General features: G+C 53.0%; 1 protein-coding gene across 4 annotated transcripts in view; it reads right to left on the reverse strand.

The window, feature by feature from the left end:
- The window catches only part of LOC141950754 (ankyrin repeat and fibronectin type-III domain-containing protein 1-like), a 261,302-nt gene that overhangs the window by 220,753 nt on the left and 23,542 nt on the right, over window positions 1-17,007 (reverse strand). For 2 of the 4 annotated variants that reach the window (XM_074886022.1, XM_074886018.1), the window contains exon 1: window positions 12,429-12,661. In XM_074886022.1, the coding sequence (XP_074742123.1) occupies window positions 12,429-12,499 (71 nt within the window). In that variant the 5' untranslated portion in view covers window positions 12,500-12,661. Of the gene's footprint in view, window positions 1-5,867; window positions 5,999-12,428; window positions 12,662-17,007 lie in introns of those variants that run through there. The other 2 variants (XM_074886021.1, XM_074886019.1) reach the window with 2 other exon arrangements.

Raw genomic sequence — 17,007 nt, forward strand, 5'->3', positions numbered from 1 at the left:
CTACAACAAAGGTGTTGCACCAGTAGGGCCCTGCTTCATGGACTGTTCTTCACTCATTTTCCTCCTCACTGCCCCACAGCAGATCTTCCCAGCTTCCCATTGCAGGGTGAGGCTGAGCCACTCACATAGTCTCCCAAACCTTCTTCACCCCCTTTAAATCCCTCGTGGCTCAGGAGGTTGTGTAGAAGCTCCTGCAGGACCCAGCTGAAGGCGGACTTACAGAAGGAAATAAAAGTTAAAATTCATAGCTGCTCTGATCAAAGCAAGGATGGCCACAGATTTCCAAACTCTAATGTCGAGAAAAGTTGGACAAGTTGGAAAACAGAGATGCCTGCAGACTGCCTGAGAAGGTGACTTGGTTTGAAATGCCAACTCTTGCAGTTTGTGCAGCAGGCAGAGGCAGGCTGCGTAGCACTGCACTTGAGCTGGACCCTGGGGGGAGCAGGGTGACAGCAGCTGCTTACCAGCATCCCCTGGTTCCCCACCCAGCACCTGCAAAGCTCACAGGGGGCTGCTGCAAGCAGAGCACTTCTTAGTTCCTCCGTTTTTCTGCTACAAGCATCAGCCATGGCTCCAGCTGAGAAACACCCTCTCCAAAGCTCGGTGGGGCAGCATTCTGCCCATATGCCCTGTGAAAACAGCCGATTTTGGGGGTGAGCTTTAGCAGCCAGGTCACTGCAGCTCGGCAAGCCAGCGCCAGCAGCTGCACGCTTCTGCTCTGCCCGTGCTATTTATTGGCTTAATGTGTCAGCTTTGAACACTGGCGCTTTTTGGCAGGTCCCTTCAGTCTAGGAGTGAGCACACAGACAGATCCCACGGCTCAGCTGGTGAGCAGCTATTTGCAGGTTATTAATGAAATCATTTACTGTTTATTGTAATGATTATGCCAAAACACAAGCAAAAAAGCATTATGGTCACTACCAGGAAACCTGCCCATTCACAACAGGTCAGGGAAACAAAAGCTTCAGGTATTGCCTTCTAAACAGCAGGTTTACAGGACCCCATTGGTGGCCCAGGCTCCTCCTGGCACAGCTGTGCCTGTCACAGGTACGAAGGTGTCCAGGACGAACGCTGCCTCCTGCCAAAACCCCTTAATGCAGAGGAACATACAGCAGCAAAATCACTCTGCGTAAGCACTCTCCTGAGGAACACACGTTCACTCCAGACGCTTTATGGTAGAGCTGCAGTCAGTCCAGCAAGGCTGCGAGTTGCACCCCGACCTTCCCACAACTACAGTAAAGGGTGAAGCATCCCAGTAAACCCACAGCAATGCACCTTGGGTCCAAAAGCACCAACGCCACTGTCTGACACACCCATGCTGCTGCTGCTCCTGACAGCCTCTTAACTGTGTTTTCTCCCAAAACACCACAGGGAAAGCAGAGGAGCACATAAAGGAAAGAAACTGCCAACCTACCCTTACTTTGCTGTTAAACAGCGAATCTGCTTTCACCAGCACATCAAGAGCCTGTGGAGATGAAGGAAATATATTCCTTTATACACTCTCCAGGGCACGTAGCTATTTGCAACCTGAAAAACAGTTGCTGTTACTGCACATCTGAGCAATTATCCTGAGCACAACAGCGTGGCTTTAAAGGAACAAGTGCTACCCAAACTGCAGCTTGTTGCATCCTCTCTCCAAAGTGGCCCCAGACAGGCCAGCGAGCAGGATGCAGGCATGGCTGCAGGGAGGGCCAGCAGCATCCCATCCACAGGGCCAGAGGCCAAGGATTCCCCAAGCCCCAGCACTATCACCAGATCTCTGCAGATCTACTGCTGAGAGCCCTTCTGCGGGGCACTCTGGAGACCCCGAGGTGCCCGCCCCAAACAGGGAGGCTGAGCAACGGTGTGGCTGACGTGGGGCCTCAGGGACAGCCATCACAGGGACTTCCAGGGAGGAGGAACATCAGCACAAGCTGAAAATGTGTCACTGAAGACTTCAAGGCCAAAAGTTGGTTTCCTGCTTAAACAGAGTGAAAACAAGCACAGGGCAAGAGCAACACACAGAAATGCAGCGTGATGTGCCCCCCGATATGCACCTGCGCAGCAGATGTGCCCAGCCCAGGGCTGTGGCCGGGGCTCCCGGGGGAAGGGCTGGGCAGCCGGGCACCCTGGGCCAGCAGGTACCACCTCGCAGAGTTGGCAGCAGACATTACCCTCCCTCCCCATACTCACTGAATAATTAATCCTTCAGAAATTAGTCTTTAACTAAGCCAGCTCAGCAAATGGAGTGAGGAATTTCTAGGTCAGAGCTATGAGGATGGCTGGGGGGGAAAAAAAAAAAAAAAAAAAAGAAAGAAAGAAAAAAGAGCCTTAGGGCTCTGTCTCCTGTTCATTTCCAAGGGATTAGCACCCTGTTCTGCCTTGCCCAGCCAGGGCCAGCACCTCCGAAGCAAGAGCTCAGATGAGAATCACACCTTGTCATCCTGGTGAGGGCTGACACCACAGCTGCCTTCTGACATCGCCAAAGAGCAAATCTTTGTGCAAAGCATCTCTCTCTCTCACACAGTTCATTTTCCAAAGCAAACAGGAAAGCACCTTATATTTGTTATACCCTCCCGCTTCAATGCCTGTGACATCTTAACCACCATCTTCTCCAGAGGGTTTTTTCCCCTCTTCCCAAAGCTGTAACCCAGGGATGAAGCACGCAGGAAAAGCCCCAGGAGCATCACATTTCACAGCACCAGCAGGCCAGAGTAGCGCTCCGTGAAGCCCCTCTCAGCCCACTCGGGCGGTACCATCTATTGCTGTGCCCAGCAGCACACGGGGCAGGCAGGTTTCCAGCCGTGGTGCCCTGCCAAGAGACAGCAGCAGCTACTGCAAAGCGCTGGGTGACAGATGCTCTCTTTGGTAAAAGATGCTCAAAACACACTGGGCCTGTCCTCCCTGGGAGACAACCCTTTGAAAATGAGTAAGTAACTATTTGCTTAAAAAGATGGATCTTCCCTCAGATAGACATAGGTATTTGGCCACCCAAAAAGATCTAGGACTGTGGGAAGAGCACACAGAGCTGGAGTGCAAGGAGGGTACAGGGGTTCAGGACAGGATGGGAGGGTTGGACAGCACAGGTGAGGGGGTACCAGCAGTGCACCCCACTCCTGCGAGTGCCGGAGCCGGGCGAGCAGCAGTGCCGCACTGCCCTCTCACGTCCCCCACCCTGGCAGGCGCCCACCCCACACACCACGGGGACCCGACCCATGGTCCCTCAGCAGCCCCAGTCTCCTGCCCCCACTATTCCCCACCGTGCTGCCCTCCTCTCCTCCCAACCCCATCTGGGAAGCAGGGGGGCTGCGTGGGGGTCAGCACTTGCAGTTTCCCACCTCTCGCTGAAAGAGTTGAGCCAGAAATTCCAGGAAGAGAGGGGCAGAGAGCTCTAGTGATGGCTGTCGAACACCTCCAGCCATCCCCACACAGCCAGGATGTTCAGGCAGGAAACACCAAGGGACAAGTTTCCCGCCAAGAGCCTGGGGTGGAGGGACACCACAAAAACCTGTCCTCCCCTTCGCTCACACATGTTAAAACAACCCTGACCACCATTACTACAACCTCCAGGCAACAGGTCCAGCCCCAGGGAAGTGTTCGCCAGCAGACCCAAACAGGGAGGGTGGCAGGAACCGGGCAAGGGAAACAGCCTGTGCTGCACCCACCTCGAGTCTCCACTGCTTTGTGCAACCCCTACTCGCACCAGTAACAAAGACTGTGTCCTCCACAGGCAGCCTGCTCAGCAGCTCTCCCTAACAGCACACCGCCTTATTTATCCCTTCTGTTTAACCTGCCAGGCACCCTGCAGTCCATACCTGCACTCAGAGAACAGACTGCACGCAGTTACCACAGCTACCACCAAGCTCCCATCCCAGCTCCAGCACCCCCAGCTCATCCGTTTACTACTCACAGGTTGTTTTTTCCAATTTCTCCTTCTGCACTTTAAGACAGACATGGACAAACAGTGCCCAGAGGAGGGCAGGGAGTTAGGGAGCCACGGTGCAGAGGGTCAGTCCTTCTACCTAGTGGGCTACACATTCCCCTGAGGGGCTCCATCCCTCTGTCCCATGGCAAGAGCACCAAGGCCTTGTTGGAGTGTGGCTATCCAGCACCCTTTTCTCTCACCTGCATGGCAGAAATGCACACAGCAAAGGCTGAGGCTAGTGCATCTCCATCCAACCAGGACCACATGCCCTTCGGATGAATCCTCCTCCCCGCTGCGAGAAGGCAGATACTCAGGAGGCAGCTCCCTGTGGGAGCAAGGGAACCACGGGGGACAGCGGGCTGCAGGACTGGCCTCAGCACAACAGCTTTGTGCCACAAGGGCACTGCCTGGCTCGTGGGGGTGCTGGGAACCCGGAGCAGCCCGAGGCAGCAGCAAGGTGGATGGGGGGGGGGCATGGCAAGCACACCCTGCCTGTCCCCCCACGCGAGGTGGGGGCGGCCACAAACAATCCCAGCATTGAGAGGCTGCTCTCCCCAGCCCATCTGCGGCTCCATGAGCCTGTGGCAGACAAAGACAACGTTAGCTGATGGCGAGCCCTGCCAAGGCGGGGGAGACAAACGGCCTTTGTATCTGCAAAGGCAAAGTTAGCTTTGGGGAAAAGACTAGATAGCTCAACAACTGGAGCCTGTGCTTTGGCTGCTTTTCACCTGGAGGTTTCTAACCCACGTGCAGATGACAGCAGAAGTCTCCAATGCTCCCTTTCTCTTGCCTGCCCCACTCATGAGACAAGCTGGGGGGCCCACTACAGGTCCTCCCTCATGCAAGGGCCTTCAGCATGCAGCACCAGTCCATGAGGGCACACTCACAGCACCAGGAAGACTGAGCCAAGGGGAGTTTGACCCATCCCAGCTTAAATCCATTTATCACCCCTGCTTTTCTTTTGCCCCCAGACCAGCAGAGAGCTCAAAAACATTCCTCCCCAGGGGTAAGACAAGCAGGGTCTGCACTTCAGCCCTCAGACCTGGCCCATCCTGTCCCTTCCCAGAGCTTGAACTTCATGTCCGTGCAGGCAATGATTTCCATATGCAGAAAAACAAACCCCCAAGGACAACAGGTTTTCTCCCATTTCCTCCCTTCCCCAGCTCCTGGATGAGAGCAGCCCTCCTGCCTGCAGCGAGCCAGCAGCCACCTATCCTCACTCGTGCCCGCAGCAGGGACCACCACGTGCACTGTGTTTACCTCCACGTCTGTCTGATCACTCTCAAGTGATCTCAGCACGGATCTTAAAGGTGGGAGGCATTTAATGGTGGCCACTGACGGCTTCTGCACAGCCAGGACAGCCCAGCACATGCTTCCCAGGGGAACCTCCCTGAAAAGGCAAATCCTCCCTGCAACTGAATGAGAAAAACAAGACCAAATAGAAAGGGAATCAAAAAGAATTGTTTTCTTTACACAGCACTCACTCTGGAAAGCTGGCATGATGGACTGAGATTAAATATATGTATTTAACCACTGCTGCAGTGAAACAGTCAGGTTTGACAGTACCAGGTTTTCACTACCTCCTTAGTCACAGCTAGTTCACATTGCATTACTCCAATTAAAAAATAAAACACTTGCCCAGCACTTCCCCCAGCTCCCACCACTACACACGAGTGCTGTGCCTGGCTTTGGTATTTGTCAGGCTGTATGAAAACAGTGAAATGCGGGGAAAGGCTGCAAGTCCCCGTTGTGGCATTTACTGCTCATCTGTTCAGGGAGGCACAGCCTCTCTCTGCAGGCAGAGGTTTGCTTTGCAATATGAAAATGGAACAAAGGTAACATGCACGCTGAATTATGTTGGAGGGCCAGACATCGGCTCGGCTTCCCCAAACAGAAGCACACCTCTTCCCCTACCAACCATCAGTGAGCAAAAGACAGGGAGCGTGGCACGGCCCCAACTCACCCTTTGACAAGGTCCATCCCGCCCCTCCGCCTCAGGGTCCACAGCAGCTCCTCCCGGGCTCCGGGCAGCCGAGAGATCCTGCGCCGCGGTGCAGACCTCCACGCTCCACCATCGCTAGCCACCCTGCGCCGCTGGAGGGGAGAGAGATGGAGACCCTGCCCATTAGTGAGACGGACGGAGCCCAGCGCATCGTCAGCACGTAACGGAGAGGTGAGCGATGCCCTGAGCGATGCCCTGCAGAGGAGGACAACCACGTGCCTGCCCCGTGGCTTTGGCTCATCCCATCCCCCAGGCCTGAGCAATGAGCTCAATTTAAGGGATCTCAGCAGCCACGAGCCTGGCCACGCTGGTGTAAGAGCACACCCTGTGAGGATGCAAACCTTCCTTCATTTGCTTGGTACTTCCAACATTAAACCAGGATGTGCTGTCCTTTTTCTAGATGATTATCAGTCACTGGATTGATAATGGCTTACATTAGCTAATGGGTTACATTAATTTCTTATTCAACAGTAAAAAGTAGATGAGTGAGCAAGAGCTATGGGCTTTTACGTTTATGTACCCTCCCTCCCCTCTATTTGGCACTAGCAGCCAAAATATATCAGTGCTTCCTACTGACCTCAGTCAATATGCATGGCTTGGCAAGAGCGCCCAACGCATTTACTTGCTGCCACGCTGACGTTCATTTATTATTACATGGACATATTCTCATTAGCCTGCAACCTGGTATGGTAAGAGAGATGAGATGGCCCATTCAGAAGCCAAGGCAGAAGTATGAACTACTGGGGAAAAAGAAACCCTCCACCAGGAGCAGGGAAATGATGTGGATCAGTCATGCTATGGGGGGAAAAAAAACCACCACCACATATACAGGCTCTCCTGGCTCTGGGCTAGCCTGCCACTACAGAGAGCATGGAAATGGGAAGGAAAAGGAATAAATGGGGTAAAACCATCAGCAGACACTGTCATTGGGTAAAGCCTTTGCTATCCAAGGGGAACAGCCAAGGCACCAGGACCCACCGCACACACGAGCCTCGGGGGAGCCATGACCCCCACCCGCAGCACAGCCCGCAACCCCTCTCGTGGCACGACGCAGGCTACGAGCCCGTTGCCCACCGGGCCTGGCAGGATGCTCGCAGCTGCCGTCCACAGCCATATTGCTAGCAAAAACCAGAGAGGACAGGGAAGTGCAAAAAGCTACCAGGAGAGAAAGCTTTAGCATAAAGTCTTCCTCCATCAGGTATACTAGAGGAAAAACTCTCCCCCTAAAAAGAAGTGTCTCGGTGCTTTTTCTGCCATATCACAACATTGCCTCATTTTCATCTGTTTCAGCTCAGAGTACCTTTGCTTTTAGCCTCCAAACCCTAATGTGCATATCACTAAGCTGCCTGTTGCCGATTTACCCTGTGATAGACAGAAAAAGGTGGATGCCGGTCTTCAGCATCACTGAAATTCAGACAAATATCTGCCTGGATTCACTCTCACTGTGTAACTGCTGTCTGCTTCAGCATTTATATTCAAGGCAAATTTATTGGGAGAAAACACACAACAAGGAACATTATTTGCAAGTCATTATTTTGCCTCACTAGAGCTGGACACTGATGCAAAAGAAATATTTGAACTGCATCCTGAGTCACACCTGCTAATCAGGAAACCTGCTCTCACCGAGCCAGGACTGCGCCTCTGAATTTGTATTAATGTACACAACCAAGTGAACTGCTTTCCCTTGCTCCTGCTCCAGCTGTGGCTGCTAAAGTAGCAAAAAGCATCTGGCCAAAAATTATTTCCCCTCAGAAAATCTTGCAAAATCCAGGACAGTCGTCAGGTGTAAGCCTGGAAACCTCAGTTTCAGCTAAAAATATTTTTTCTGCTTGTAAATTGGAGACTGCAACCTCAGCCAAGTAGTTAAGGCTCTAATCACTGTGTCTGACATGGAGAAAGATGCCAGGGAAATTTTATTTATGACACAGCTAATGGGGTTTGCCCTTCAGCACTGGACAAATCTTCCAGCTCATTACCCAACATTAAGAATCACTTGGACAAATTATGTATTGGATAGTCAAGCCTGCAGAGCAACTCTGATTTACCTTAAAATGACCTACAAAAGAAAACGTCACACATGCCCCTCCTGGTCATCCTCACAACACAGCAGCACTATGATTAACATACAGAATGCAAGACAGGGTTAAACATTTAATTACAAAACTGTTTTTCCACCTTGCTTTCTAAACACCTCTCAGCCAAGGGATGCTCTTCCCTGCTTTGCCTGGAAAGCTAAAGCAAAGCTGGGCCATCCTTGGGCTCGCGAGATACAAGGGAAACAACAAATTTTTGACAAAGAAGGAAGTCCGGAAGAAAACTGCATACTCAAGTCAAGCAGATTGCAAAGAGAATCTAAAAGGGAAAACATAGGCAAAAAGCGTGCAGCAAATGGGATGAGACTATACACGTAACTCCCAGTGCCATTAAGGGCATCCTCACCAGAACCAAAGAGAAGATTGTTCATCACTTCTCTCCCAGCTGCTCTTCTCTTCTGTCTGTGCTGCTCTGACAGCCAGGGAGGGAGGCTTGTTGTATACAGAGGACAACACTAAAGGGAACAGGGCACCCCGTGATAGTCCCTTCCCTCACCAGGCTCCTCCAGACAGCATTTTGTCCAGCCACCAGCTCACCACAAAGAGGAAGGTTTCCCATCACATCACCACCCCTGCCCCATGCACCAGCTACAGCAGACACATGGGACCTGGGCTGCTGAGCTGTTACAGCCCCATTTCATCTTCTTCCCACCTCAGGCAACGAATGAGGAACAAAAGGCAAGGAAGAGCTGATGGTGCTGGAGACATTCCTTGAACAATGGCAGCCAAAGGAACCAGTGTTCATCTGGTGTTTCAGGAATGAAGATCATAGTATGGCTGAGGGCAGCTGGGACCTCTTGAGATCACCCAGTCCAAATGCCCTGCTCAAGCAGAGCCAGCTACAGCAGACTGCCCAGGACAGTGTTCACTCAAGTTTTGAATATCTCCAAGGCTGGAGACTCCACAACCTCTCTGGGTAGCCTAGTCCAGTAAAAGAGCATTTTTGGTCTTTAAGTGCATTTTGCTGTGTTTCAGTTTGTGCTCACTATCTCTGTCCTGTCACTGGCACCCTGAGCAGAGCCCATCTGAGAGCAAACCCTTCCTACTGCCACACACATGGTTAACACAGCCTCACTGCTCCAGCACAAGGAGCTGACACCGTATCTACCTGTCAGGCTTCTGCAGGCGCTGAACACTTCAAAACCCACGTGTGCTGTGGGTAGGGAACTGTAGCGCCCAGGGGCTGGAAGGAGAGGTTCCTGGCCCTCCTTCCCAGTTCATGCAAAGCCAGGTTTTACCACAGCAACACATCTCCTCTGCCGCCAGGACAATGCAATCGAAATTCTCAATGAATGGAAAGAAAACGCTCTTTTGCCCTGTATGGTCAGGCCCCGAAGGAGCTCATGGTGGGATGCTGCTTCTCATTTTGCCGAGAGTGCGTTTCAGCACCTCTGGCCATGGGTTTGCCCTGAGGAACTCGTCCAGGCACAGCCCAGTGAGCAGCCGCAGTCCCCGGGGCCACGAGATAACCTTCCTCTTCCTCCACGAGCTGGAGAAGGGTGCATCCATAAAGATATGAGGCTCACACTTCCGACTCCTGAGAGCCAACAGGCTTCTCCCCTCCACAGAGAGGGTGCTTGAGCACAAACAGACCTTAGAAAAGGCTCCCTTTTGCTGCCAGTGCACTGCCACTGCAGAAAGGAGCCAAACAGCAGTGAAACTCTAGTGTGATAAAACCTGGATTACTCTTTCTACTTTCCAACACTGCCACAGGACCTGGGGAATCGTTCAATCAGACAAGGTAAAACACTCCAGACACGCACAGGACCAAAAGGATGCTCATTGCAGGTCTGGTCCCATCATCTTGCAGCAGCTGCTTCCCAGAAGGGGATTTATTTCATACACCAGAACACTGGCACCAATGGCCAGAGATGCAAACCCACCCAGCAGCCCACCCAGGACCCCTTACAGAAACATTCACACTTTTCTCAAAAGAGAGTTTAGTTCATACAGTTTCAAGCCATTACATTGTTAGCCAAATCTTGTGCAGTATTTACAGAGTGAGGATCACTGGCCTGGCAATCACTGATTTTTACATTAATGATTTTGACTTCTTTGCATAAAATGGTCACAGCCAAGAAGAGTATGAAATAAACAGCTTCAGGAGGTTCCTTCAAAGAAAAGGAAAGAAAATCCCCTTTTGACAAGAACGAATACAGACTGTTCAGGAATTCCTGGGAGCTTGGGTTGGTTTTGTTTGTCTGCTCTTGCTTTTAATTCAAAGTCACTGAAAGGGTTTTGTGCCCTTAGCTACTGAACTTGCCACGAAATCAGCACCTTAATGAGAAGGAAGCGAGAGTTACGCATTCATTGCTCAGGCATTTGCACACTGACTCGCAAACCAGAGGAAGAAACAGCCATGCCAACCTCTGCAGCCAGCCCGCCCCAGAGCAGCTGGCACAGGGCAGGACTTTCCATCCCCGGCAGCACACTGGCCAAGTTCTCCTGGCTCCCCCTCCCCAGCTGCCCCTTTGCTGGCTCAACCACACGGATGCCACATAAGAAGGGAAAGCTTCACGCCAAACCCATGCTAGCAGAGCCAGGGGAGCAGCCGCGTGTCCCTGGGCAGGGACAGCGCTGATGTCCCATGCACTGCACAGCCCTGCAGTCCTTGAAGGGGCTGCCCAAGCTGCCAAATCCCCTCACCCTTTCCAGTAGCAGGCACCTGGGAAAAACAAGGGTGAAAGCAAAATACCCACAGGTGAGCACCTCACATGGATTAAGAGCAATTCCATAAACTCTCACCATAGCCACAGGCCAGCTTGAGGTGGGGACTTGGCAGATGAAGACTGCTGCCAGTTATAAAGTCTCCCCCAACTCAGAGAGGAGCAGAAATACACTTGTCCATAGGGAGGGACACAGACAACTACTGACAGGACCGTACAACACAACATCCCCCTTAATACCCACAGCAGAAAGGCAAGACATCAGCCAGACAGCGATGCCCACGCATCCTTTAAAGCACTTTTTCGCTTAGAGGCTGGGCTTTGCTTCCCAGGGTAAGATCAAAGAGTGCTTTGGTCTGAGAAAGCTGCTGCTCTGCTATGGGTTACACTGCTCTGCTATGGGTTACACTCCCCAAGAACGGAGGGGGCAGCACTGGACCCGGCAGGACCTGCTGTGCCAGCACAGGGGACCCCAAGCTGGAGTCCAAGAAGAGGAATTAAGCCCATATCCCTCAGAGGCATTTGGAGGAGCTCAGAGTCAGGAGCTGATAGCCAGGGTCTGCAGCAGGCAAAGGCTGCCTGCCACCCTCCAGCCCTGCCGCAGGAGGGAGGACACAGCCCTGCTCTTCTCCCATGTCCCCTCCACGCTGTTGCCCAGCAGGAGCTGGGATTGCCACAAAGTCCATGAAAAACACTCTATTAGGACTGGCAAGCGCTCAGGAACAAGCTACTTCCTTCTCTGCCAACTCAACGGGATGGGAGGAAACTCATTAAAAGTAAAATACAGTCACTCCCCACGCAGAGCAGGGAAGGAGCGAGCGATCCCAGGCACCCAGCAGCCTGTTAGGATGGGAGCAGTGCTGCGGTCGCAGCCCGGGCAGATGCAGGGAGTTTGGGCTGCATCATCGCCTCCACAAAGTAGCAGCAGCTCTTCCATTTCGTTCCCAGCCAGCCATCATGCCCACCTCCCCCTCGCAAAGGCAGACAGCCCTTTGCCTTCAACTGCTGGCTCCAGAGGTTACAGACTCAGCTGGAGGTCTGCAGGGGGACCGGACCATGGACGAGCAGGGACCGTGCCATGCTACGACAGTCACAGACTGTATGAAAGAGCCTTTGCATGCTGTTTTGTGCACAAACGTGAATTCTCTCTGTCCACTTCCTAGCCGTGGCCCTGGCAACAACCCTGTTCCCAGCACCACAGCAGGACACAGCCCCTGTGCTCAGTCACGGCTGCTGCAAGGGGCATCTGCCCATTGTTATGGCATCTGGCACCACAAACCCACCTGCAGCCTGGGGTTTACTTCAAATTGGGTTCCTTTGCCACAGAAACAGAAGAGACACCACAGACATGGAGAAAATGACAACCCTCAAGGAAAACAAGCACCATAACTCACACAGCCCCGTACAAGGCACCCGGGAAGCCGCACATCCCAGGGCAGAGCACGGCTCACCGACGGCGCACGTGGTCCTGGCGGAGCTGGGTGTGCTATCTGCCCAACGAGCACAAACCCGGGTCCAACCACATCCCCATTCGCCGACACAACCAGGAGAAGAACACACCTTGGTTTTCAGTTTGGTCTCTTTCTGGTGAAAAGGGGCAGTTCAGTGGCCGGCAGTGATTTCTGGCTAGAGCAAGCACAAACGAGCCACGCACAAACACCCATCGCCGCGATACACTGCGGCAGAGCCTTGTGGCTCACCGGAGACACCCCAGCACCCCACGGGGCACACAGCAAAGGAGCAAAACAAACAGGGCTACGTACGCATTCTGCACCGGGGGGACCCGCGGGCCACCGCGCCAGGCTGCGGCAGAGCCGGGAAGCGCAAGCTCCATCCAAGTCAGTCGCACAGAGGAAGGATGGCCCGGTGGAGGGACCCACGAGCCACCTCAGCCCTCCATTCTCATCACCACCAGCACCACATCAGTGATGATTTCATTCCCCAATCCAAGGAAACCGAAAATCAGGAAGCTCTCCCCCCTCCCAAGGCAAATGGCTGCTAAGAGAAGCAGCTTGACGCAGCTGTGCTCCGCCAGCACACAGATCCCAGCTCCCTGCAAGACTCCAGCATGTCAGCAAGCAAATCCTCTTTGCCTATGGGCAAGGGAACTGTCGGGGAGGGGGGGGAGTTAAAAAAAAAAAAGCATCAAGAAACTCTTTGTCTACAAACATCCCAGCCAGGCGCACGTGCAGCATGCGCTTCCTGACGAGGGCGGAGGGGGAGCCTGAACTTCAGAGACACCATTTCCGCCTGCAGCTCGATCCGTTCACTTATTGTCTTCTAAAAATAAAAGTAAACACTGAAGAAGAGCCCTTTGTTTTTATTTCTGCTGTGTCAGAGAGATTTCTCTGGTAGGAACAAGTTATGGGACCTCTTCCCAAACCTCCAGATCTTCCCCCAAGACCAGAGCAGTCCCGAAGAAGCGGTGGGTGTCCCGAAGACTGGCAGGCAAGGAGGGCTGCCCTCTCGTCCCTCCACCCTGTGGCTGCTCATGGTGGCAAGGTGAGGATGACCTGCCCTGGCTTCCCACCTGTGCTGAGCTAATGTCCTTGCCCCTCTGCTGCAGGCCAGAGAAGAGGGCCATTGCCCAAAGCACGGGAAACCTCAGTCTAAGCCACATCACTCCCCTTAACGAAGCACCAAAGCGTGAGGAGAGCCAGGGCAGTGGGCTTTTTAACACATAAAATACACATTTAAAAAGATTGAGATATGCGTATGTATATCTCACTTTTTTTGCTTCTAAATCTTGCTTCCTGACAAGCCCAGCGGCAGGCAGCATTAGCTGGCTGATTAGGCCAAGCTTGAGCCCCAAAGAGCCCCACACAGCCAACATCACTGATTAAAAGCAAGCGCTGACTTCCTCACCAAGCAGCTGCCATAATGTAAGCATCTTACTGCTTTGCCAGTTGTTTGTTCAGGCTCTTCCTTTACCATGAAGCTGCTGTACGAAACTGCAGGGTAATGAGACACAAACACAATTATCTTTTTTTTTGACCTGCACTAGGAGTAAATGCAGCATTAATAGCCCAAAGCTTCAGGTGTCCTCCCTGATTTTATAAAGTTGCTTATCTAAGCAAAACCCTGCGGGGACCAGCCTCACTACCCAGAGCAAAGCTCTTCCCCTACACCTTTATTAACACTGTTTCTTTAATCTGCCAGTTCCAAAAAACAGACTGGGGGGGGGGGGGGGGGGGGGAAGAGACATTTGTTTTCTTCATTTGAGTGCTCTAACCTACTTCCTGAGGAAAGCACCATGGGACATTGCATCAGGATGCTAAGGACACCTCACCCCTAGGGAAAGGTACGTGCAAGGAGCAGCTGGGCTCTTAGGAGACAGGAGTTATCCATCCCAAAGGCAAGGAGCAGCTCAGAGGGACAGGAGGAGACACAAGTGGAGCTACAGCTACCAGCCTCCTTCAGCACCTGCGAGCTGCCCCAGCTACGTGCCCTGCTGCATGCTGGTGCACAGGATGGGCCCCTGCTCTCCACCTTGCATGGGGACAAATGCATTAAAAGATAACGGGTTTGATAGAGCCCCAGCTTCAGTATGGCAGCAACAAGGAGGAGGGGGAAAAAAAAAAAAAAAAAAAAGGAAAGGAAAAGGGCTCATGGTTGCAAACATTCTCCCCAGGGCCTGATTACCTCCAGAGAGTAAGGAAGTGCAATAACCAGTACTGGACAAGTAAATCAACACAGCCCTGAGCAATAAGGCAGCCTGTGAACTCACACAGCAAAGCCTGCTGATAAAAATGCCATTCACTCCCAAACCATTCACTTCCTGGCTACCAAGTTACGCACAATGCCTTTGCTTGGTTTTTTTTTTTTTAACCCCGAGAGCAATGACAGTGACCTGAGACTGGAGGCACTCTTCAGAGCAAACAGGGCACTGCAGGATGCTCCTGCAGCCCAGCACAGCTGGGGGAAGGGGAGTGTCCCCTCTCCAAACACGACCCAGCCCCCCAAAAGCCCAGTAGGAGTCTACAACTGCAGATGTAATAATATATGAGTACTGGCATATGAAAAAATTATCATTAAACACATCATGTGCATGTGTCAGGCAGTGACTTGCGGGGTTCCATGAGGAGCGAGCCACTGCCTCCCCCAGCCCAGGCTAGCACCGTCCCTGCCCCGGGGCTGCAGCCGCGCTCTCCATCACCATCCCTGCTGCTTCAGACAACATGCTCTATCACAGGGGAAGACTCAGCAGTGTGCAACCTCCCCTCAGTCTCTTTCAGCATTTTTCTACCCTAACAGCTGGGTAGAACGCAGGATGGCTCATTTTCCTCAGCCATCCAACCACTCCCTCTTTCAGCGGCTCTCAGGCTGCACGTCAACACTGGTGAACTGTCACCATTTCACACTGTACAAAAACCCCACAATCAAATCCATGAAGCAACGCTACACACACCAAGAAAAGAGAGAAAATAGCTTTGCTGCTCATTAGTTCACCTATGAGCCAGAAAGCCAAGCCACACCAATAAAATTTGTGGGCAAGAGAGCAGGCTGTTTGACTACTGAGCAGCCAGCATCCTCCCCTGCAGCAGGGCGAGCTCCAGGACCCATCCAGGGCTGAGCAGAGGGTGAAATCCAGGCAAGCCACAAGTCCTGCGTGTCCAGAGGTGCCCAGACAGCCAGCTTTCACCTTTGCTCATCCCCAGCACAGCACAGATGCTCGCAACAGAAATCCCGGAGCCTGAGAAGCAATGCCGGGCGCAGAGCCGAGGCCAAACCAAACAGCAGCCGTGGCACAGGGGGAGAGACACAGGGACGTGACCTGGCCATGCCTGTGGTGTTGGGAGTGCTGCCAGCCTGGACGGGACACGCTGGCAGCCAGGGCCAGGCTAAGAGCTGGCAGGAGCAGAGGTGTAGTTAACCAGGAGCTTTAAAGCAGACTGTAACCTTCGCTAAAGAAAACCCATGATTTTTAACATCCCAGTTAAAAACTGACGAGCAGCGGTGTGAAAGAACAACACTGTCCTTACAGGAGGACCTGTTTATTACAGCTGTAAACTTTTACAACACTCTTATCTTGCAGTTGTACCAGGATAAGCTGCAATGCGTTGTTAAGTTGTGCAATTACAATTTTACAGGTGTATGGATTGATCTACTCAAGGCATAACCCCTGGGAACCCAGGGGATGCTTGTCAGCACCCGTCTCAGTCTGACTTGCAGCCCGGAGCCGATCGAGGCACAGAGGGACACTTCACGCCTTAAGCACTCGGGTGGGAATGACTCCATCAGGAGCCATGGAAAGGCTTTGGCTTTCCTCCAGTCGTCATCTTAATTTATTTCAGTGTGCTTCCTGATGTTGGCATTAGAGACAAAATCAACAGCATAAACTTGCCAAAGCTATCAGCACCACCATGGCTCCCGGCAGCTGCCAGAAGCCGTGGGCAGGCAGGGCGAGCACCCCGGGGCAGGGCTGGGTGCTGGCAGTGCTGCCAGGGCAGGCTGCGTCCTGCCAGCCCCACATCCTCCCGCAGCCTCCAACGCTGCAGCCTGCGCCTTCTCCCTCGACAGGGCCAACCTCCAAACCCCCCCAAGCACAGGCAGGCACTGCTCCACTTCGGGGTGCACGCACACGTCTGGAGCGGGGAAAACTTCACAACCCCACTATGCAACGTGTCCCCCCTTAGCGGCCCTCCCACCGCTCTGCTCCTCACCCAGCTCCCCAGGATGAGCCAAGAGAGCAACAACAGCCAGAGCTCCCACAGGACATCCACCACCCCATGGCAGATGTCCCCTCCGAGAGCACCGGCTGCTCTCCATGGACGGGGAAGGACAGCAGAACGGCTGCCTCACGAGCCACCATACCCGAAGGCAGTGCACAGCCACCCTTCACTGCCGGGACACACTCGGCATTCCCTGAAAAACACAGAGAAGAGCAAAACCCAGCCCTCACCACACCTGCCCCACTTATTAAGCTATGTGCAGGCAGTGTAATAGCACCCAGGAGGAGTAATTACTAGGATACCTGTCCCAGTTAATTATTACCTGGCCAGCTATCTACATTTCTGTACAGGGACAGCCTTGTTCAAATTCAGGAAAGGAGGCAAAAGAGATACAAGCACTTTTATACTTGCTGACCCACAAGCAGCCTGCCCAGCAGACCCAGCTCATCCCTGACCCCTCTCTGCACACACTGAGGGCAGGGCAGGTCTCCTGTCCTGGGGGGAAGTGGGGCACAGAGGGGTGACATGATCTGCCCAGCCAAGCAGGGTCTCCCTGCCTCTCCCAGGTGTCCTACCCATTAAGGCTCACCAGCTCCATCCGTACTGTGGAAGGGCTGGACCGCTGAAAAGCAGGACAGCTTTGCTAGTTTTGAGCCCCAGTACTTCCAGC

The sequence above is a fragment of the Strix uralensis genome, chromosome 16 (genome assembly GCF_047716275.1).
Source record: "Strix uralensis isolate ZFMK-TIS-50842 chromosome 16, bStrUra1, whole genome shotgun sequence".
Classification (NCBI taxonomy): Eukaryota; Metazoa; Chordata; class Aves; order Strigiformes; family Strigidae; genus Strix; species Strix uralensis.